The 23,282-nt window shown below is 44.7% G+C and overlaps 1 protein-coding gene across 3 annotated transcripts in view; it reads left to right on the top strand.

The window, feature by feature from the left end:
- Nucleotides 1-9,740: 9,740 nt before the first annotated feature.
- The window catches only part of DMXL2 (Dmx like 2), a 94,953-nt gene continuing 81,411 nt past the window's right edge, over nucleotides 9,741-23,282 (top strand). For all 3 annotated transcript variants that reach the window (XM_066634827.1, XM_066634825.1, XM_066634826.1), the window contains exon 1: nucleotides 9,741-9,827. In XM_066634827.1, the coding sequence (XP_066490924.1) occupies nucleotides 9,741-9,827 (87 nt within the window). The remainder of the gene's footprint in view (nucleotides 9,828-23,282) is intronic.

Below are 23,282 nucleotides of genomic sequence, written 5' to 3' on the forward strand. Positions count from 1 at the left end.
CCAGGTTAATGACATTGGGTGGGTCCCGACAGATTGTCGTTCTAAAAAAAGTGGGTCCCAGTGCTAATAAGTTTGAGAATCACTGCTCTAGTACCTTATAGCACACAAAAAGAAGAAGAAAAGAGAGGGAGAATTGGCAGGAAGAAACATGGAGTGCAATCTTCAACCAGGCAGCAATGAACAACTGAAAAACTTAGCAAAGGAGTAACTTGCGTGCAGTTTTGCAACCACCCAAAGGCTCCCATTTGAGGTAAACAAGTCTGATAAAGAACTTTCAGCTCAGTGTTCTGCTGGTGAAAGATTACTAAACAGCCCACACATTTTCAGTGGGTATTGTTCCCTTTTTCATATCCTGTTTGAATGTGGCCGTCATGCTTGTTTTGAAATGCATCTCGGTTTACCATCTCAGAGTTGCCATCAGCCTGAGAACAAGTCACCCCCTTAACACCTACATTACAATACCGCAGGCTTCTTGCTTTGACCATATTTAAAATGTTTGAAAAACAGAGGAAGATTCCACTTCAGCTCGAACAGATGGGCATCAGTGCAGGTGTTGCAAAATGCATAAACAGCTGGGTTTCCAAGGACAAAAGCAAAGGGCAGTACCAATTTTCAAGTCCTGGGGAATCTCCTTTATTGCCGATCAGTCAGTGACCGTGGGGCGGGCAGTAAGAATGTGTTTGGCAAACAACCTGCTGATTATTCCAGTATTGTTATGACAGGGAAGGATGGAGAAATTACGAAGAATGAGCTGGCCGGTCCAGTGGATTTATTAAGACAGGGGTCTCCAAACGTTTTGGCCAGAGGGCCGCATCAAATATCTGGCATGGCGTTGGAAAAAAGATAAAAATTAAATATAAAATTTCAATAAATACATTAGAGATGGAACATGAATGAATAAATGGGCTCAGATTTCCAGGATTTCTCCAACACACCACAGAAACACACCACACACAACACACAACACAGCAATAAAGCACACACACCCAAATAGACCCCCATTCCCCCAGCTCCCAAGCAGCTTAAGTAAATATACACCTGGAGCTTGTTCTGAGGGCCGTGGAGGCCTCCCTGACCCTCAGAAAGCCTTCTAAGGCCTTCAGAGGGTACAAAAAGTTACTTCTAGTTTTTGGGGAAACCAGGGATGATGTTTTAGGCCTTTAAAGGGCATTCTGAAACACTCTCAGAACACTCTCTAGATGCGTCCAGATCACAGCTCGGGTCTTGTTTGGTTGCGTGGGCCAGAGGCTCTCAAGGAACCAGAGGCTGGCCACGGGCCAGATAGAGGCTCACCACAGGCTGCATCTGGCCCCTGGGCCGGGGTTTGGAGATCCCTGTGTTAAGACAATGGCTTTGGTCTGTAGTGGGGAAAACAGCACCATGGACTTGCCATGCTCAAATTTCAGGATTGTTTTGAGGATAGTTTTGTTCAAATCAGTGTTCATACATTGAGAAGAAATCTCTGATGTTGAGATGGGGGTTCTGTTTAAAAACCCACAATGCACACAGTGAAATGTGTGATTTATCTTTATTCATTCTAAAGAACAGAATGAGACACAGAAAAATGCAGAAGAGATGGAGATGTTCTGCAGAAAGAGGAAGAGGTCTGTCTCAACAAACCTAGAAAATGTATTCCTCCACTGCTCAGCAATATATATTAAAAAAAATGAAATCCCCTTTCTTTCCTTCTGTTTTTATCTGACCAATTACATGGGAGGATGAGACTTCATAGAAGAAAAACAGAAAAACTGATCTCTTTTTGGCAAGATAAATCTACTGCTTATAATAGGATTATTCCCTAATGATATGGGTTTCCGTGCAAAAAGCATCTAATTCCGCAGCATGTTTCAAGCTGCAAAAAATAGACACTTGTGTGAGTTTCTTGAAGTAAGCAAGGGTATTTTCATCTGGAGTAGAAAAAAATTAGATCCGAGGGTTAAATCAAATCATTTTTTTTTCCTACAGATAGATTCATGAAAAAAAAATACATATACATCAAGAAAGTGCTTGGAACAGCCCGATGTCAACTGTGAATATTGATAAGCATGGCTTTACTAGGGGAATTGCGGCTAAAACTAGAAGCTTGCAAAGTTATGTCATTATAAACTGACAGCAGCAGGAGAGCATCTTCTGGTCTAGTCTACTTCCTGGAAGATAGTCTGAGCTATAAATACACCTTTGCAGCAGCTGCCTTTATCTCCTTAAGGACAGAAAACAGCCCGTCTTTCAGAGATGCAGACGACAAATCCTCACAGCAAAGTGATGTGCGCGATTTACGCTGGTTTCCCCCTACCACCAATGCATACATTTTGAAGTGTGATTTCTTTTTATACATTCCAAAGCAGTGTTTCTCCAAATGTGGGTCAGGATCCACTAAGTGGGTCATGAATCAATTTCAGGTGGGTTCCCATTCATTTCAATGTGTGTTTTATTTTTAATATATTAGGCTTGATACTTCCATGGTATGTGACTGCATTTGGGGGGAATGTTACAGATCTGTACTTTTCACAGGCTACTGTGTATATTCTTTTAACTATGATAGTCAATGGAGCTTACTGCCAGGTAACAGTGGATAGGATTGCACCCTATTTGGGATGTTCGGGGAATTTTTTGAAACAGATCAGCAACTGCTTAGGAGGGTTTGGAGGCTTCTTCTTTATTTTAAATAAATTTTAAACCTATTGTAAACTTTTAATTTACTTAGAGCCCAATCCTATGCATGTCTACTCAGAAGTAAGTCTCAAGATAATCAATGGGGCTTACTTCCAGTTAAATATAGTTAGGATTGCAGCCTTAATTTGATTTGTTTTTGTTATATGGGGGTTGTTAAAGGTTTTCCTGCTTGATGATGTCACTTCTGGCCATGACATCACTTCCAGGTTAATGACATCACTTCCAATGGGTCCCGACAGCTTGTCATTCTAAAAAGTGGGTCCCAGTGCTAAAAAGTTTGAGAACCGCAGTTTTAAAGAACATAATGAGACATAAAGAATGGATCAGCAGGCAATTTATTCAGGGTTTCAACTGTAACCATAATAATAATTAAACTGTAGGGACAAGTTCTCGCTGAACAGTGCAGAAGTAACAGTCTGCATTGTACCACTTAGTCTGCAGGTAGAGTCTCACGGTACAGATAGGCTGTCTGTCCAAAAAAATATTCCTTCTACCTTAGGGCCTTTGACCGCTAAGGGGGCCGCAGTATGTTGTGTCACCTGAGAATGCAAATCAGGCAGTATTGGTGGCGATGTGCTAACATCACTGCTAATTACTTCTGGGTTCTGAAACAAGAAGCAGGCAGAGGAGAAGGTGGTGGGTTTGGTGGGGCTTTTCCTGCTGTGCTATTCCAAATTCTCCAAAGGAGAAGCTGGAACGACACAGCAGGGAGATCGAAGAGCCACTAACGCTGAAGGAAGGGAAGGAGGGGGTAGGTGCAGCAGGGTTCTCAAGAGCCACCAAAAAAAGCCTCATGGGCCACAGGCAGCCTGTTAAGCCACTTTGTTTTACAAAGAAAAGAATGTTTTCTAAGCAAACACTTTCAGTAGAGTGATTTCTGTTTTTGCATGGGGAGGGATATTTGGTCACGTAAGCCACCCACATCTCTGTTGCAGGCTGCATTAGTTGGCAACCTTCAGTCTCAGAAGACTATGGTATCGCGCTCTGGATGGTGGTTCTGGCACAGCATCTAGTGTGGCTGAAAAGGCCGATTCGGGAGTGACAATCCCTTCCACACCTGGAGCAAGTGCAGTCTGTCCCTGGTCTGTCTCCCTGGCTATGGGCCTTCCTTCTTTGCCTCTTTGCCTCAGACTGTTGGCCAAGTGTCTCTTCAAACTGGGAGAGGCCATGCTGCACAGCCTGCCTCCAAGCGGGCCGCTCAGAGGCCAGGGTTTCCCACCTGTTGAGGTCCATCCCTAAGGCCTTCAGATCCCTCTTGCAGATGTCCTTGTATCGCAGCTGTGGTCTACCTGTAGGGCGCTTTCCTTGCACGAGTTCTCCATAGAGGAGATCCTTTGGGATCTGGCCATCATCCATTCTCACGACATGACCGAGCCAACGCAGGCTGCATTAGTGCTACCTATATACAGGTTTACCATCCAAGTGAGGATTAGCTTTCTAACTACTTGTCAAATGGTTATATGATTGATTTCCTAATCCTATCCCCTGTCACATTACAACATGCAGCCACGCTAACTGGGGTTGCACAGAATTCTATGGTGGGGGTGCGACAGGACAGCCAGCAGGAGGTAAATAAAAATATATTTATTCCCCCCTCCCCGTGGGCTGCCTATGGGTCTCCTTGGATATAAGCTAGCCATTTTGCTGGTATATGTCCAAAGAGAGAAGAAGGTTGGGGCTGCTTGAGAAAGAGGGAATAAGATCTGGCACACAACTGAATAATCAGAATTCTATAATCAGTCTAGCTGCTGCATTTTGCACTGATTCACCCAGTCAATGGAGCCACTTTCCTAACTATAAAGCAGTAGAAAATAATGCTATCTAGGGAATGGTTTGCAAATGATGTTGCAATTACACGTACAAAAATTCATAAGTGCCTCAAAGTAAACTCCAAAGAGTTTTTCACCCACCAGTGGCATAGCTAACAATCGTGTAGCCCAGTACCAAGTTCAAAATGATGCCCTAGAAGTGACAACAGGCTTGGGCTTTTTAAGAAGTGAAAGTGGAGGAAAATCTGCCTCTTCCCCCCTGCAATTTGCCATCCACGTGCTCTGCCGCCGCCTCCAGGCCCTCTTCCCCCAATATTAACTCCTTATTAGTTCCCTGCTGCATCATAATAATACCTGATTGGCTCTCAGAACAATCAGTCTCATTGGACAGTTTTAAATTAAGAAAAACCTGTTTTTGTTACATGATGCAGTTGTGTTTTTATTTTCTGGTTATTCGGCTGTAACTTTTGACAGAATAGAGATACTTTGATGCGGTTTGTTTCATTGTGTTTTGCATTAAGTTCTGCGATAGAATGGTATATAACACTATGGTATTATTCAAAAATAGCAAGGTTTTCAGAATTTTGGCCACTAGTGTCAAGCTCAGGTATGTCGCCCCCCCTAAAACTTCTTGCCTGTTGCAACTGCTACCCCCTGCACCCCCTTAGCTATGCCACTGTCGCCCACTGGGTTTGCCAAGAGCAGAAGTTGATTATATTGCTGTTTGACACATGAAGGAGATTTACTGGCCGGGCATCAGCATCATTTAGTAATAGAAGACTGGGCTCAACACCAACATCCTTCCTGTGCCCATGCGTACAGGGAGATGTGACTAAATCCATTGGGTGTGCTCACTAATGGAAAGCTTGTGTGCCAAAAAATAAAAAAATAAAAAAATCAATTCATTAGAGAGAACACTTTTGCTAACTAAAGTCGAAAACAATATTTTCTTTGGTAAGTGAATTGCAAGTAATTTATCCTTGCCTGGAATTATTTGCTGGCTCCATCCTCTTTCCTGCAAGGGACAGTTGTCTTAGTTTGTAGTGATACTGTAACCCCCACCATCCTCACAACCCTGCAGCCTCACAACCTGCATGTGAAGATGAGCCATTTGTTAGGTCCTGGCCATCATCAGGACTCACTAAGTTCCCGTGCACATCACTTATATATTGCCCAAGGGCTGATTCACATATGTTCATCTTATGACTTGATGACTCCGCTGTACGAAGGAACAGTCTCCCTGGGCAAGTTTTGCGTTCTGGAGCTTACATTAGGCGATATGGAAGTTCTATCCACAGTGATTCATCATACACATGAGTCATCACTATACTCAACTATTCAGCCAGAATCAGGGATGGGTCAAATATGGCCCAAGTATGAAAGGCCCATAGCTAAGTGCTTAGGCCTTGCCTAATGCTTACATTCTTGCAGTGAACATGAAAAAAGGTGGCAGTCACTACCCTGGGCTGATGCTGCAGCCAAAGCAGATCTCTTGCAAACCTATGAAGGGGCTCATCTTGGCTGTGGAGAAAGCAGCAGCCTGTAACTATGACATAAAAATGGAAGAAGATTTTACCAAAAGATTACAGCCACTGCCAAACGCTTCAGGCTACTGCCACTGCCTCTATCACTAAAGGAAGCCCTCTCTAGGCCCTGTGGGAACATCAAGGAAGGGTTGACCCGAGATCTACCCATGCCTGAGGTAGCTTGCCAAACGCTGCCCCCCTGTACCTGTTAGTGCGCAGGCCTCTGCTCCTCCCATTCACTGGATTGGAAACAGAAAAGGGGGCAGAGCAGAAGAAGGAGCATGGAAGAGAGTCTGGAGGAAGAGTCTGGAAGAGAGGCAGGAGGTCTGGCTCAGTTGGTAGAGCTGCCGCCTTGTATGCCTGAAGATCTGAGGCTGCCAGTTCGAAACAACCGGAAGTACCCGAGAACTGATGACACGCTGATATACTGATGAGCTGACCCTCAGTGGCAGAGAGGAGTTGCCGTCAAGTGGAACTTGGGAGGCGAAGGGCCAGAGAGAGGCCAGATTGGGAAGGAATCCAGCTGGAACGAGGAGTTCTATGAAAGATTAGAACTATTCAATTGTAAAAATCCCTACAGGGGTTTAGAACAGCCTGCCTATATAAACCGCCTTGGATTAAAGTCTGACAAAGAAAGGCAGTATATAAATACCTGTATGTATGTATGTATGTATGTATGTATGTATGTATGTATGTATGTATGTATAAATAAATAAATAAATAAATAAATAAATAAATAAGAGAGTGGTTGATAAGAGTCTTCTACACTTCCAACCACCTCTTCCTTTTCCAATCCAGGGAATGAGAGGAGGAGCAGCAGAGGCTAGTAAACAGCTAGTGGACATCTCTGACCAATCTGCTGCCCAAGGCAATTGCCTCAGTAGGCCTCATGAATGGGCCGACCCCACATCAAAGAAATTGACCAAGTATCCCCACAAACCTGAAAGTAGCCTTGAATTAACACATTTTCATGAGTGTGTTACCCTTAACTTAAATTCGCTGTTTGCAAAAGCTTGCGCATGACATTTTGGTTGTTCCCAATAAAAATGACCATACCTTTGATATTTTTTTCCCAGTGGACCATCACAGTCACTTTTGAATTTTTGTGTACTTTGCAGTTTCCAAGTTTCTTAAAAGACTTCTTCATAACAAACAGAATGTGAATTACAGCTCAAGGCAAATGGCCCACAGCCTTTGGTGGAAGAAAGGCAAATAGTCAAACACTCGTTCACAGTATCTGAAATGCTAAACAACTTTACAACAAGGTTTTCTTACTGTTCAGAAATTGCTTTGTTGATGAAAAAGAACTGCAGGCACTTTGGTCAGTATTCCACCACCCTGTTGTCTCAGTCCTTCCATGTGATTTTGCTCTTGATGGCCTTTACTTTGCTATCTTCCAAGTCTAGAGGTCATCATTCTTCACATTTTAAGGTGAGACTGCCTTTGTCCTACTTCAAAGCCCTTTGTAAACAAACTCACAATTTCTGTCATCATTAACCCAAGAGCTGGTGGTCACAAATCCCACCCACATGACAATGTCCAGAGGAATAGTCTTTCTTAGTCTGTTGCAGCAGAAAAAACCAAAAAGCTGAAATACAAATTTATCATAGCATTTCGGCATTCTCGAACAATTCCATGTCATCATGTTTCTTTATAATACATGGCTGCCCATCAAGTATAACACTTCATGCATTTGAAGAAATAGATCTCAGACTAGAGAGAAGGGCTTGTAGCTCATTAGAGGAGCATCTTCCCCTAATATAAAAGTTCCCAAGTTCAATCTCCAGGCAGGACACAGGAAAAATTCTTGTTCGAGCCTATTAGACCTGCAGCCAGCCAGCACTGGCAAGACTGAGCGAGGCCAATCAATGGTCTGACTCAGTATAAGGCAGGTTTCTGTGGCCCAAATCTTATCCAGTTTTCCAGCACTGGCATAGCTGTGCCAATGGGACGAGTGCTGCATCCTGCAGTTGGGTGGCACTCATGGAGGCCTCCTCAAAGTAAGGAATGTTTGTTTCCTTACCTCTAAGCTGCATTTCCCTTATGTCGGTGCTGGAAAGTGGGTTAGGATTGTGCCCTAAATGAGTTGGCCTTTCAGGTGCAACAAAACTTCACTTCCATACAGTTAATCCTTTTAAACATGACTTACTCCTTATTTGTCAATTGATTTTTTTTTTTTTACTGCTCAGATGCCCAGGTCTCCTTCATTGACATTGAAGTGCTTAAGAAGGCAAGAGGGAGAAGTTATGAATGCAACCCTCATGTGCTAGAATCAATGGGAATGTTGCCACAGCCTTCAAGGGGGTGGAGGAAGCAGGAGATTTCATGAAAACAATAAATCTCTTGACGTGGTTATTTTATTGGCTTTCTTCTCTAACTGTATATTCCATCATGAAGGGCATGTGGCACCTGTATGTTTTATGGGATATGGCATGCGTTTATGGGATAGTCCTGTAAAAGAGAAGATGCTATCTTAATCAAAGCACTGAGAGACACTCAGTTTTTTAAAAAAAACCTGGAATCAATCCCTGCTCTACACATTCCTTGAAATGTCTCACTTGAATTGCCCACTTTGAGTTTGAAACTCAAAGAACATTTTTATGTGCCAAGTGTGGGGTTTTGACCGCAGTAGATTGTCACTTATGTGAATGTTACAGAAATATGGAAGCCCTATACAGTTGGCCCTTGGTATTCACAGGGGATTCATTTCTGGACGGATAATGAAATCCGCGGATGGAGACTATCAGAGGACCTGTGGACTCAACCAGAAGTGCCTTTTGCAAAAACTAGAAGTGTCTTTATGAGACCTTCAGGAGGCCTTTCGAAGCCCAGGCACATGGCCTCCCTGGACCTCAGCAAGTCTCCGGGTGCGACCGGAAGATACTTGCAGTTGCATCCAAGAGGTCAGGCGAGGCTCTCCAGCATAGGTTTGGAATCCATGGGGAGTTAAATCTATGAGTCTCAGAAGTAAGTCCCATTAGTGTCAATGAAGTGTGGATAGGAATGGGCTGCTAGGCTGTAATCCTACTCACACTTCCCCAGGAGGGACAGCCCAATCCTATCCACACTTTCCCGGGAGTAAGCCCCATTGACTCAAATGGGACTGACTTCTGAGTAGACATGCATAGGATTGGGCTGTAAGTCTCACTGTGAAAAGCATGTAGACAATGCAGCCTGTTCAAAGTACGGACCTGTCACATGCGGTCACAGACCCCAGGGGAGCATCAGGTCTCATGGATTCCAAAGAAAAGATGTGGATGAATGGGGACCCACCTGGAATGGGCTCGCGACCCACCCACGACCCACGGTTTGAGCCACACTGGCACTGGAGTCTTTTTCATGCCACATCTCAACTGTCTGGTCCGCTAAGGAAGGGAAGCAGCCCAGGGGTGGCCCTTTGGAGCCAGCCCTGCAGGGGGCCTGCGGTGGGGAGGGTGCGGACACGACCCCCTGCTGCTGCTGCCGCCGCCGCCCAGGAGGGCGCGCCCCCTTTGCGCACCGCTCCCTCCTCCAGCGCCCCAGTGCGCGCGCGCCTGCCTCCGTGCCCGCCTGCCTCTTCCCATGCCCAGGGCGCGCGCCGTCCCTGCCCGGGTAGGTGGCGCGCGCGCGCGCGGAGCCCCGCCGAGGGCTTCCCTTGCAAGGCGCCGAGCAGCGAGCAGGCGCCCAGCCGCAGCAGCCATCCGGGTCTCGCCCGGGCCGCCCGGTGCCAGCCCTTCCTCGCCCCCGAGAGAGCGCAGCAGCAGCAGGCAGCGCAGGGCGGCTGGAGGCCGCGATGCATCTGCACCAGGTGCTCACCGGCGCCGTCAACCCGGGGGACAACTGCTACTCGGTGGGCAGCGTCGAGGACACCCCCTTCACGGTGAGGGCGGGGCCCAGGGGGCGGAGGGCCCTCCCGGGGCGGGGTGGGGGGACGAAGGGGTTCCATGTCCCAAGGATGAGACGTGATGGGCGCCACCATGAGATATCCTAGTGATGGAGACCTTCCTGTGTTCCTTGCTGGGGGGGCGGGCTGCTTTTTTTTAGGCTGGTGGTGCTAGGCATGCCTACTCAGAAGTAAGTCCCATTATAGTCAATGGGTCTTATTCCCAGGAAAGTGTGGATGGGTTCGCAGCCTCACAGCCCAACCCTAGGCGTGTCTACTCAGAAGTAGGTCCCATTATAGTCAATGGGGCTGACTCCCAGGAAAGCATGCATAGGATTGCAGCCTCTCAATCCTAGGCACGTCTACTCAGAAGTAAGTTCCATTATAGTCTATGGGGCTTGCTCCCAGGAAAGCGTACTTAGGATTGCAGCCTGTATTATTAGTCATGGAAGGTGGTTCTGGTTTTGCTACAGTGGGGGTGCATCTGAATGGATACATCTCTGCAAAGATGGATACATGGTGTCTGACTGAAGCCCTGGCCAAGCATTGAGGCTTCCCCACAGCCCTGAGGGAAGGAATGACACCGAGGGTGGTGGCGTGTGTGTGTGTGTGTGTGTGTGTGTGTGTGTGTGTGTGTTGGGGGGGGAGGCAGATTTGGCTTCCCTGCTGCCAGTTTTGAGAGGTATCATTGTGGCCGACAGCCAGGGAGGTTGGTGAAAGAGATGGGGTTGCCAGCTGACCAGTACACACACGCACCCCTGGCCTGCTTCACAAACACACACATGCACACACCCCTGGCCTGTTACACACACACACACCCCTGGCCTGCTCCTAAGCTTTTCCGGAAGATTTGATGTGCTGAAATCAGCAGGTGAAGCGGTTCCATTGCACAGTGGTGGTGCTGAACATCTTTGCTAGCGATTGGCTGCCGATCAACTACTCAGTGAGGTCACGACATACATGAGTCTGTATATGTGGAGGAAAAGCCTAGGGGAGTGGGGCTGGCCTTTTGGTGGTGATAGGTTTTTTCTCTCCCCCTCCCTCCATCCTCCATGGTGACACTGGTTATTTTTAGGTGGAGGAAAAGTAATTATTCATGGACACAGAGAGAATACAGTATGTGTGCCGAAAATGTCATTTCTTAACCTTGGGTGTAGGTAAAGCCTGGTGGTCATTGCTGAATTTGAGGCTGCATAACCACCACTGCTATACCTTCCTTTCTCTGGGTTTGTGTTCCTGGTGTTATAATGACCCTGGACCCAGTGTCTGAAAAAGGCTTATAAATTTTGGGGACTGGAGACTGGATGCTTTATTTTCTCATAATACTCCAAGAGAATGCAAGGGATTGTTCCATGTGTGTACCAGTGTGATGTGGCATTAAGGCTCAAACCCGTGCTAATTTATAAAAAAACAGGGGGGAAATATGGTATAATCTTGAGTAAGTAAAATGCTCTGGCCCATCTTGTCATGCAAAGAGAGAATTGGTGACTGTGGCTATGATCTTCTTAAGAACCTTCCCTTGCTCTCTCCTTTGCTGATGCGCTCTGTGGCTGAGTACCTATGAAATAGTCCTCTGAAGATAATTCTTATTTTGCAGGAAGAAAAACCTGTTTCAAAAAGGGCCTTGTTAATTCATGCAGTTTAACAAGAAGAACCCTACTAAGGAGGGTGGGTAAGCGTAGGGTGTTAAACATGTGAACCTTTATCAGGTAACAATAGTGAGTATAACCTTCATATTTAAAACAGGCGAGTGGGATCTTGATGGATCCTTCTCAATGCAGAAATCATCTTTATCGCAGCTCTGCCTTTTTAAAATGGCAAATTTTGTACAGATGCAAGGATAAAAGAGGCACCGTTAGTGTTTCTCTCTTCTGCTGCTATGCAGCTATATTAAGAGCATTGCCCAGCTGCTGCTTCTCAAAACCATGCACCATAGTATTCCTTTCACCACAGTTGATTTTCAGTTCCACTGAATCCTCTGTGGCTAGCATCTCAGAGTTAAGTTTTTGTCTGAATGCTCCACAAATTTGATCGTATCAAAATGAACGTGTTCTCTGTTGCAGACCAGGCAGCTATGAAACACTAGCTTGCTACAGTGTCTTTTTGCTAACAATACTGAAGCAGGCCAGAAAGGGGTTGAGGAGGAACAGGGGGCAGGTTGTATTTCATATCTCATTCTTGGCACTGTTGGGTTTCAAACACGTATGTGCCGCTCAGAGAACTGCAGCCCCAAATTCTGTTTAGACAGTGAAAAACCATTATATGTGTTGTAACAATGCTCTGGTTATGAATGATCATACCTCCAGGGCTTTCTCTCTTGTGATGTTCTTCTGCTAATCTCATGATCTCATTAATTGCCATTGTTTGCTGACTCTTTTTTTGTTCCAGTGTAGTGTGCTATTTGACGCCAGAGACCTCGTTTTTCTGGCCTTGTGGTTGCAGGGTCTGTATATTGAAGCTGGGTCAAATTCCCTTTGGGGTACTCATTCGTCGTGTAGGTATTCAGGCAAGCAAGATGGAGCCCCTTGTTTACCAGCTTTGTGGTCAGAGCAACAGTATTTAATCTAATTAAGAAATTTATCTTTTTTCATTGCGATGCCCACCTTTTTTCTGGCATCAAACCAGCAACATAAATGTTCCCATGCTTGCGTTTTCATAATATCTGGCTCTGCTTCCCGATGCCTCCTCCATTCTCCATAGCATCATTGGAAAGTAATTCACTTGGTGTCATCTCTGGTGAGCGCCAGGAGAGTGAATTTTTTTTTTTTTTGCTTGAGATGTTTTATTTTTCTGTGCAGGATTTTTTTTTTTTTTGCATCAAAATGCACTCATCCATGTTGAGTTCTTTGCCTGTGTGCTCTCCCCCAATAAATCAGCATCTACCCGCTAGATGCTGGCTCCCTATTGGAATGATCATGGGAAGCTAGGGAGGTTGATCCTACAGCCCCAGGATGGAGAGAAAGACTATCTATTAGGTATGTGGGTGAAACTGAATGAAAGACTGCATTCATCCTTTTCAGGAGCATGGGTTGATTGACAGATCTCTGGTAATCTGTGGATATTAAGGCTGCAATCCTATGTGCACTTTCCTGGGAGTAGACCCCATTGTCCTCAGTGGAACTTACTTCTGAGTAGACATGCATAGTATTGCACTGCCAGTCTGGAAAAATCACGTTGCAATTGATCCTAAGGCTATAATGCTATACACACTTACCTGGAAGTAGGTCCCATTGAACTCGGTGGGCCTTCTTACTGAGCAGACATGCACAGGATTGGGCTGTAAAATGGATAGCATCCCCAGCCTTTCATCTACCAGTTGATAGTACCTCTGCTTCATCAGTTGTTTGGGAATTCTAGCAGTGGTACAGGCAACTAACCAATTCACATATAACTTCTCAACTGCATATATGATCTTACAGATCCTATCTTCTCTAGTGTGCTACCAGGCCTGAAATGGACCACTTTCTACTCATCTTTGTGATTGTCTTAATTCCAGTTAAAGCCTCAGTGGTCCTAATGGTTCGTGGGGAGTTTCTTTTCTGAATTACAGCAAGAAAGTAAACACTAGAAGTTACAGGAGACAGTTATCTTTTTATTGCATTGTAACATAACATAATAACATAAGAAGAGCCCTGCTGGATCAGGCCAGAGGCCCATCTAGTCCAGCTTCCTGTATCTCACAGTGGCCTTTTCAGTTCCTTTTGTTAACATTTTACTGTAGTACTGGTTTGGAAAGCATGTACTGTAATCACTTTGGCTAAAATTTCTCCCCATTGTTCCAGTACCTTGATCAGAATGTATATTGGCTCATTTGAAGAAATGCTGGAAGGCTATAGTTTTGTTTTTATTTGGAAAACTGGTATGTGGGGAACGTGAAGGGTGGGAAGTTGTGTAGTTGTGTGGAAATATTGCAAAACAAAATGAACCATATAATATGGAAAACAATAAGCATATGGAGAACCTAAGCATAGATTGGAGAACCAACAGACAGCCCAATCCTATCCACACTTTCCTGGGAGTAAGCCCCATTGACTCAAATGGGACTGACTTCTGAGTAGACATGCATAGGATTGGGCTGTCAGCTGGTTATCAGATTACTGGACTTGCACAGACCATTCTCCTGACTTCCACTGAATATTATGGAGCGTGTATCTTGGTCTTACCTAAAGTTATTTGCACGGGATACTGGAGCATTTGTTTATAGAGAACATCAGTTAATGTAGGCCATTTCCAATGGAATGTCCTCACCTACATCTTCTGTGGCTTTTCATCAAAAGGCTCCAGAAATTGTGGACCAGTACTCCCTATCAAAGTACTACTGTCAAGGTACTACTGATGCAGTTTAATTTTAACATAAGTCAGTTACTCATGGACTTGGGAATTCTAATACTCCCAGTCAGAACTTCTCAACATTATTGTTGTAGATGTAATACAGTGCTAACTATGGTGACCTTTTGGCCTGAGTTTGGAAACCAGCTTCATACCCTGACTTCAAACTGCATTTAAATGTGGTCTGTGCTTGGAGTAGCTGTTGACATCACAATGTGCCTTTGCTAATACTGAGAGAACTGGCATATTCCCTACTCTTTCTTGCAAGGCTCCAGGACACTGATGCCTTAAAAGGTGGGGAAACACTGGACCATTTTGCTTTATGTCGCATTCTTCTTGCTTTTTATGGGCACTCTTGTCTGGCTTTTAATTAATATAGTTTGACTAGTTTGGCTTTTTATTAATATAAAAAGCAGGAAACTACTCCAATTCTAAAAATGTCTGAAGAAAAAAGTCAATGGCATGTACATTGGGCCCTCATTAGTCATGGGCTTGCCATCTGCGGATTTGACTAACTGTGTATGCCAGCCTGTAGCTGGAGGGCTTTAGAGACCTCCCAGATGCGACTGTTCACATCTGGGAGGTCCTCTGAGATATGGAGAGGCTGTGTGCGGCCGAAAAAGAAGCGCCTTTTAGAAGGTTCCGGGAGGACTTCTTAGGTGCGGGGAGGTTGCGCATGGCCTCTCCGCACCTCAGAAGGCTTCCTCGAGGCCTCTGAAAGTCTCTTGTGGTTTGCAGGTAGGCTCCTCCCTGCATATTTCACTGTCTGTGGAATGTGGTATCTGTGAGGGAGAGGTCCTGGAATGGAAACCCCTTGGATACTGAGGGCCCGCTGTAGAAGGGCTTGCTGGACGCTGCAGTGGATTATACTTGATTGAAGAGCCAATACCAATTACGTCTGTGCTCATGCAGTGTTCTGTCAAGAAAGATAAAAGGGAACAAGCTGGGTGTCTTCTGAGTACTTCTGTGCTCCAGAGTGTCATAGGTTGTTTTTTTTCTTAATTTGCTAAATAACTCATTTTGTAAATTACTTTTTGTAATTTTGTAAAGGGCTCTTAAAAGTCTGAATCCTTGTAAAAGATGCTGCTTCTTGCATTCTGGATTAATGCCGCATGGCTGCCTTTCATTTTCAGGTGCAATTTATAGTGTCCCTACCTCACCAGTGGCAATTTGGTGTACTGTAGTGGTTCCCAAACTGGCAGGTTGCAACCCAGCAGGGCAACTTTAAGGGGAATGGCCAAAAAATCAGCAGTAACATGATCAGGATGACCGTGCTGCTACCAGGGAGGGAAGGGTTTTTTTTAACTTACCTGGGGGTCGCTATGGCTCTCTGGAGGGTCTGGGGAGCCTGCCATCTCCTCTGCAATCTTGTGGTGCTGCTCCCTCCTCTCCCTGCAAATACAGGGTTCCCAAAGTTCTAGTAGGACTAGTAGTTCTAGTAGGACTAGTAGTTCTGGTAGGACTTTGGGAACCGCTGGTGTATTGAATTCATTTAATGATCAACAGAAGATTCAGCAGCAGTTGAATGCTAATAATGAAAGGGTCCATTTCTCCCATATTAGCCTCCCTCCAAGATTGAGAACATCTGATAAGGCCCTATTGCAGGTCCCTACTTCTGTGAATACCAGATTGGCTCCCATAGGTAACAGGCCCCTTTCTGTAATGCTTTGGAGTTCCCTTCCTTAGATGGTTTGCTTAGCTATTTCTTCGTAATGTTTTGTAGGAAGAGCAAGATCGTGTTGTTTCGTCAGGTACCTGGGAGTTGACATTTCCTGCTATACTTTTCTTTATTAATACTGATCTTTTTTCTTGTTTTGATTTGTATATTATAAGTGATTATTCTATTTTAAACTGTATTGTAACTTTTGAGAATGACTGTTGTAAAAGGTCCGTAAATCGATCACTCCTAATTTCATAAGCTCTATTGATTTCAAAACTCTAAGCTGTGTTTATATATTTCATTGATACATGTGAGACAAGTGGTATGGTGTAGTGGCCAAAAGACGGATCGGCAAATTGAAACTTGCCCGGTTCAGATCTCGCCTTTGCTGTGAATTCATGAGATGGTCTTGGGCAAATCACTCTTTCTCAGCCTCCCCTATCTGCAATAGGAGAAGAATCAGTGCTTATTTTCCTTACAGTGTTGTGGTAAGAACTGCATCAAGATGGTATATTTGAAAAGCTTTACACACTCAGAAAGAACTATCCAAATGCAAAGTATTACAGTGATAGTATTTAAGCCTAATTTCCCATAATGTGCTGCATTTCCCTTTCAGGTGCCGCATCAGTGCATGAGATCATATAGTATCAAGTGCATATGGGAATAAGTTAGGGGACTCCCGGAACAGCTAAAGTCAGTGGTAGGGATGGAACTTGAGTCAGTTGACTCAAGTCTGAGTCGCAAAAATCAGTGTTTTTTGCTGACTCTTGTACACCCAAGTCATGAGCATGGAAGCAAAACACTTGAATCAAGACCCCTGCTAATTGGGGACCCCTGCTAATTGGTTAAGAGGCACTTTTTCAAGTGGGTGCTCCTCTTTTTAGCAGGGGGAGAGTAACTGGCCCACCTCACCCCAGCAGTGTCTCTTCTAGTGGCTGTCTGCTGGTGTTCTTTTTGCATCTTTTTAGATTGTGAGCCCTTTTGGGACAGGGAGCCATTAGTTATTTGATTTTTCTCTGTAAACCGCTTTGTGAACTTAGTTGAAAAGCGGTATATAAATACTGTTAATAATAATAATAATCAAGAGCCCCTGACTCTGCACTCAACCCCCTTGCATGCAGACTCAAGTCTGTCTCGGTGTGCTTGCTTACTGCTTTTGCGATGCAAGACCTTGTGGGGCCATCATTCAGACCAGGCAAGCAGCAGGGAAGGCTTAATGTTTGCTTTTGCATCTGAGGTCTGTGTTAACAGTGTCATAAGGAACAGCCTTTCCTTTTTCAATAGTGGTGGAAATTCATTTTATTTGATCAATGAATATCTAGCTGTATCCCATGGGATCAGCATTTTTACCCTACATGTTAATAGTCCTATCCCCTAGGGCAGCAGTTCCCAACATTTTTTCATTTGTGTACCCCTTGGCAGCCCATTTCCATAAATTGTACCCCTCATATTAGCAAAATGTTTGTAATTAATATTGTTGCTGTTTCACATTTATACATTTTCAACTGGTCCATATCTGATAATACACGAATTGATGACCTAGCTGCCTTCCTTCTGGCCTTGCAAGCCCTGCAAGACATTCTAATACAGACCTGCCTTTTTCTGCTATTATTCAATCCTTTTTCATGTACCCCTGGGGTACATGTACCCCAAGTTGGGAACCACTGCCCTAGAGATTTACCATCTTAACAAAATAATGGTTTGCAGGAATAAAAGGGACCAGATGAAGTTAACATGGCATTGGGAGCATAACATCAACTTAAAATGAAAAAAGCCGTCAGACCTCAATGCAGTGATGACCGTATCTCTGTTGCCTGAAAAATCGAGCAGGGGCGAACTCCCCAAGCCCTTCCTTGCTGCCCCTGTGCTGTGGACAAGCTTCAGTGAGTGTCATGGGAGAGGCTACTTGTGATTCACAGGGAGGGACATACCCTTGATATTTTATCTGTGATCATCATGACAATGGCTCCATTCCTCTAGCATAGAAATGTTTGGGACTAGGATTGGTCTCAAATGTTCTGTCCAGCCCCTGGTTTTGGCACCTGATTCACAGTTAAAATAGATGGGAAGTGTACCGATTTGGGGGTTGTGAGGGGATGTAACTGCTGGTGACGCTTCAAGTGGCAGGCATCATTCCCCCACCAAAAACCCCATAGAATGATGCTATATGAAATGATGATATTGTGTCATTTGGGGGAGGGGCTCCTGGGGGAAAGAATGGCAGGCACCAGAAGGAGGGCTGCTACCATAAAAACAAAAATGGGTAAGCGGGAGGGGGGGCAGGTTTGTCCTCTGTTCCTCCGAAAATGTCCTGCTTACAACCCTCAGTAGAGAACTTCCAACTCAGCCATAGTTGGGATGCAACGCCTTTTTCACCTTGGATAGGTGCAGTTCTAGCTTTTCAAGAACAAGCCTAAGTTTGCACCACAATAATAGTATCTGGGTATAGGACTGGGTGGCCTGTTCCATGTCATCTGGTATCTTCTAGAATCTATCCATTGCTTTCTTGCTAATTAAAGAGAAGCGGCAGCAGCAGTGACTTGTGCTGGAAAATACCTTCAGTGGGTATAGCCTTTCTATGACAACAAATCCCTCAGAGTTTGCCTAGCTGGTAAACATCAATGGAAATTTGAATAGCAGTCTACTACGTGTTTGTTTGATCTCTTGTTTTTGTGCCGGAAAGATCTTATAGTCAGTGAACATGCTGCAGATGCTAATTGAACCTGTTGCAAATATTTGGCTTATGCACAATCACCCCCTCTTCCCAGTCTGGAAAATACGTTTCTGTGGCATTTTAGGTTACATAGTGACAGGGCAGACAGCCTCATGTTAATGCTCGTTCACAAGAACAACTTCAATGCAGATTTCCAGTCATGAAGTTACAACAGGTGTGTGTCATTTAATGATGGGGATATGTTCTCTGATCCCTGTTGTTATGCAGTTAGGTTGTTAAGCAAACATTCAGCCCAGTCTAGTTCATTTGTTCTGTAAACAGACCCTCCCAGCTGGCTGCACAGGCTACTGGAGATAGATTGCCTCTTCTTTGAATTAAAAGCCTTCCTGTTGCGCTTTGACCGCTGTCGTATATGCGGTCCGTCATTAAGCAGACGGTTGCATCATTAAGCGGAAGGTCCATCATTAAGTGGAAGATTAAGTGAGTCATGTCTGTATTCAGAGGCCACCCTTGTAGTGGGGGGGATGAGATCTCCCTTGTGTCTTTTAAAAAATGTCTCTAGACAAAATTACTGTAATGTCAATTAATGTTAACAGATATGGGCCTGTTCATAAGAACGTAACATAAGTACATAAGAAGAGCCCCGCTGGATCCAACCAAAGGCCCATCTAGTCCAGCTTCCTGTATCTCACAGTGGCCCACCAGATGCCTCAGGGAGCACACAAGACAACAGTTCTAGCTGTTCCTAAAGTTAAAATAATGTTTTTTTTAATTGATATTTGATATATTGTACTAAATTTGATATATTGTACTAAATAACCAGAATTTCTTTCAATTCACTTTGATTTTGCAGTTTTATGCAGTCTTGTTAAAATGTCCACAGAATCTGCCAATCTCCTGCCTTCCCATATAAGCCTATATTAATCCTCTGTGTCTCCATCATCCAAAAAAGAAAGAAAATAAAAAAAAAAACATAAAGGAATGTAACTTTTCCAGTTTACAAAAGCTTTCTTGCTTAGTCACCTGGAACTTGTTCCTGGCCTCTGGTATCAGGTGAGTGGTTGTTTCTGAGCCTGAGTTTAGGGCCTCTGGGGTGAGGCATTTAGGAGAAGGAGCTCTGTCACTGCATTTTTAATACTAGCAGTTCAAATAGAGACCTGGTCACCCCAGGGTCAAATCGAAGAATCTGTTCTTGGTCATCTTATCTTGTTAGTTTACTAGTGAATATTTAAACGGAGAAAAATGGTATTTTTGTAAAGGTTAGTTCATGGAGGGAGTCTGGCAGAGGACCCAAGAAACAAAAGATCAGTTTCTTATATTCAAGCGGCAGAATCCTGAGTGTCAAATCTTACAGCATTATCAACAGTGCCTGAAGGTATGCATGGAAACTCTTATACTCCCAATCTGTGCGTTGCCTGGTCTTGCTGGCCCTATCCATCTCTCCAGGCTTGGGCCAAGTTCCAAGCAGCTGATAGTTGCCTGCTATTTTAGGGGTGGAGCCTGGCTGAATGAGAGTTGGTGTTCAAACCCCCCCTTCCCTTCACACAGTCTGGGACTATCTGGTTGCTTCAGGAGCTGGATAGGAATTTTTGCTGTCTGATTGGGCTTGGTGAAAAAGTACCTGCTAAGGCCAGACTGTACTTGGGTTAGTGGTGGTTCTTTCAGCTACTTTTGGCAGATTTAGTGCAGGCTAGGGAGGCAGGAATACAAAGTTTGGTGTGCACCCTGAGCTTAGTAGTGGGAGACCAGTACTGCTTTTCGGAGACGAGAAGGCTTGGCTAGTGAGCCCTCTGGCTTGGATTGCCACCTCCAAGGCTTTCTGGTTTGAGGTGGAGGGGACTTGTGCAGTCCATCTGCCTCAACTCTTCAGGGTTGGCATCAAAAAAACATCTGGACTGTCCAGTGATGGGACACAGCTTTGAGTCAGGATGGAAATGCCAATTCTGGGAAAGGATGATCAACTGCTGTCTCCCCCTACCTAAGGGGGAGGAGACTCAGATTTTTCCTTCTTTTCTTCCTATTCCTTGTAATCTTTGCTGGACCACTTCTTAGTCAAGACAAGATCTTGTGGGAGGTATGAGTCTGGCACCTAGAGTTGCTTGGTTCAGAGTTTGGAACACAAACTAGCTGGCTACTGTGTGTGTGTGTGTGTGTGTGTGTGTGTGTTGGGGTGGGGTTGCTTGAAGCCAGCCCTTGGAAAATTACAAGCCTGTGTAGTACTTAAAATGCAGCACTTGTTAGCCTTTTTTTGATTTATTGTAAGTTTCATGCAGTTCTTGTACTTATCTGAGGCCAGGTACTGAATGCAACTGATGAATCTTCTCCATCACTGCCTTGGCTGTGTCCAGGGGTTGACTCATTCATTGCATTGTGCCAGTGTCTGCCTTATCTTATGTTTGAGGATCCTGCAAGTCATTCTAGCAGCTTCTCATGCAGGTAGCAGTGTGACTAAAAGCAGAGCAGGCTCCTTGTGTGGGTGGTATTAATGCTTGCTTCGTGATTTTTTCAAGCCTGTTAATCTGCAGAGCTTATGCAGAGCCCATGCACTTGTTGCAAGAAGCAGCCAGATTTTCCTTAGCAATTCTGCTGTTTTGGGGGGTCCCCTCCCCAGTTAGCTTCCTCTTCTGTTTTCCTGCTGCAAATGTCTGCGGTCTTCTTTTGTAGCATTATGGAGTCTGGAGTGACTGTCAGTGCTCTAGCATGGTTTTAAAAATTAAAAGTCAGTGTTACTGAGTTTACGTCACATTTTCTACAACCTTACAAATAAATCTAGAACAGTTACTAGCCCGTACATTTTTACTAGCCTTTCTACCTACACATGCTTCTGTTGTGCTTGTGACCTTCTGTTGAGCTTCCTTGCCTGGTTGCCTGGAGGCAGTTCATACTTGTCACAGATGATCAAGTGCTTTCTGAGCCTGGTTTACTGCATCACAATTTTCATTTAACTGGCTAGAGCTCATAACCAAGGATGGTCCAGAACCATGAAGGGGATGGTACCCTGTGTAGAAGGAGGGAACACACAATAGAGCTTGCACCTATAGCCATTTTAGCACTGGCAAAACCCAGCCACACTGGAGCAGATAGAGAGCGATGGGGGCGATGTGGCTGTCAGCCAAAGTTCCAGATGCCCTGCAGGTAAGGTGGCTACCCCAGAGTGCAGTGCCTGACTTGCCATGCTTGGTTTTAAGCATGGGGAGGGGAGACCTTGCAATCTGACTGGAGAATAGAGAGCTGGATGCAGGCAAGGGGAGAGTGGCAAAGGGCAACACTTAACTTGCCTCCTCTCTCCTACTTTGAGGCCTGGGGGGAAAACCGCTGGGAGCCCACTTCAGTGGCAAAGGTAAAGGAAGGAAGTCAAGGGAAGCCTAAAGGAGATGCCTCTTCCTATCTGGCATTTAGCGTAACTAGAAAAGATTGTTTGCTTTTTTAACAATACAAATTAAATATGTGAGTAAGCCAGTGTTTGCCAGGGCTGGCCTTTGAAGAAGAGACCCCTTGGGAGGCAGCCTGGCTGCCCTTTCCTGGTGATTGTGGTTAAGCAGCCATCACTATCCTCTTCTACCTAACGCCCTGCCTTTTGGCAGGTGGGGAGGGAGGGAAGGAAGTAGAAAAAGGAGCTATCAAGCTCTCTCCACTATTTCCTTTTTTGCCTGCCCCCTTTGCTTTTCCAGATGGCAAGGAGAAGATGGATGGTGGCAACAGGAGGAGGTAAGTGGGTAAACTGGAGGCTGACAGGGTGGGAGGAGGTGTGAGAGAAGAGAAAGCTGTGTGGTGTTCTTGGTGCACCACAGGGCAGGTAGGAGACAACATGAGACCGTGGTCTTAGGTGCCTGAAAGGCTTGAACCTTGCATGTCCTGCTACCCAGGTTCGGTTGGTGTTCCTTTAAATAGCAGGCCATATAAAAATCTTAGCCTCAGGCAATCTTGGCCTCAGGTCCCAAAGAGCTCCTGTCAGCATTGACGGTATGGTGTTAGATGGATGGTTGACCCGACCTAATTCCTGCAAAAATGAAAGGAACCAACTTGAGAATGATCGGGTCTCATCAGGGTTTGCAGAATCCACTTTCATACAAAATGTGAATGTTCAGTAGATACATCATAAGTTTAAAAAATGTAGTTGCTATTTCAAAACATGGGTTTATACAGATTGAGAACACATATGTTGAAGAAAACTCAAAAGTCTGTTATCTTCAGAGTCTCATGCACAAGTCGTTGGCTTAGCAAAGATATATAACACTGACTTATCTCCTAAACCTGACCAGAAGATTTGCTTCACAGACTGCCTCACCCTGTCCCCTTTGCATGTCTCTCTCCCTTAACACTTCTGATGGTAGCTATAATTAGCATTTTAGCTAACTTTGTTTTGGCTAACCACAGTTGGTGTCAAATCGGTTTCCAGTCCTGCATCTAACCATGATTACAAATTGGTTTGTTACTAACTTTGCTTAGCAAAAAAAAAGCAGTGAGGAAGTTGTGTTACCTGTAATTAGCTCTGAATTGAAAGGAAATGGGCAACACCAGGACAGAAAGGGAGAAGATCAATAGCTGTTATTTGTGTAGAGCCGAGGTGTCAGTATTTTGGCCCATACAGTGGGCCAAATACCATTCATGATGCCTAGTGAGCACCAGAAGTAACATCATTAAGCAGGAAATGTTGCCATTAAGCTGGTGATGACCAAAAATAAGTACTTTGTTTTAGGAACTTATTAGCTGCAAATGACAGAAGAGAAAATATGCAAATCTTGTGTCAAGGATGTTTGTCTTGATGCTTGTCTTGAAGCTATGTGAG

This window comes from Tiliqua scincoides, chromosome 8 (genome assembly GCF_035046505.1).
Source record: "Tiliqua scincoides isolate rTilSci1 chromosome 8, rTilSci1.hap2, whole genome shotgun sequence".
In the NCBI taxonomy this organism is placed as follows: Eukaryota; Metazoa; Chordata; class Lepidosauria; order Squamata; family Scincidae; genus Tiliqua; species Tiliqua scincoides.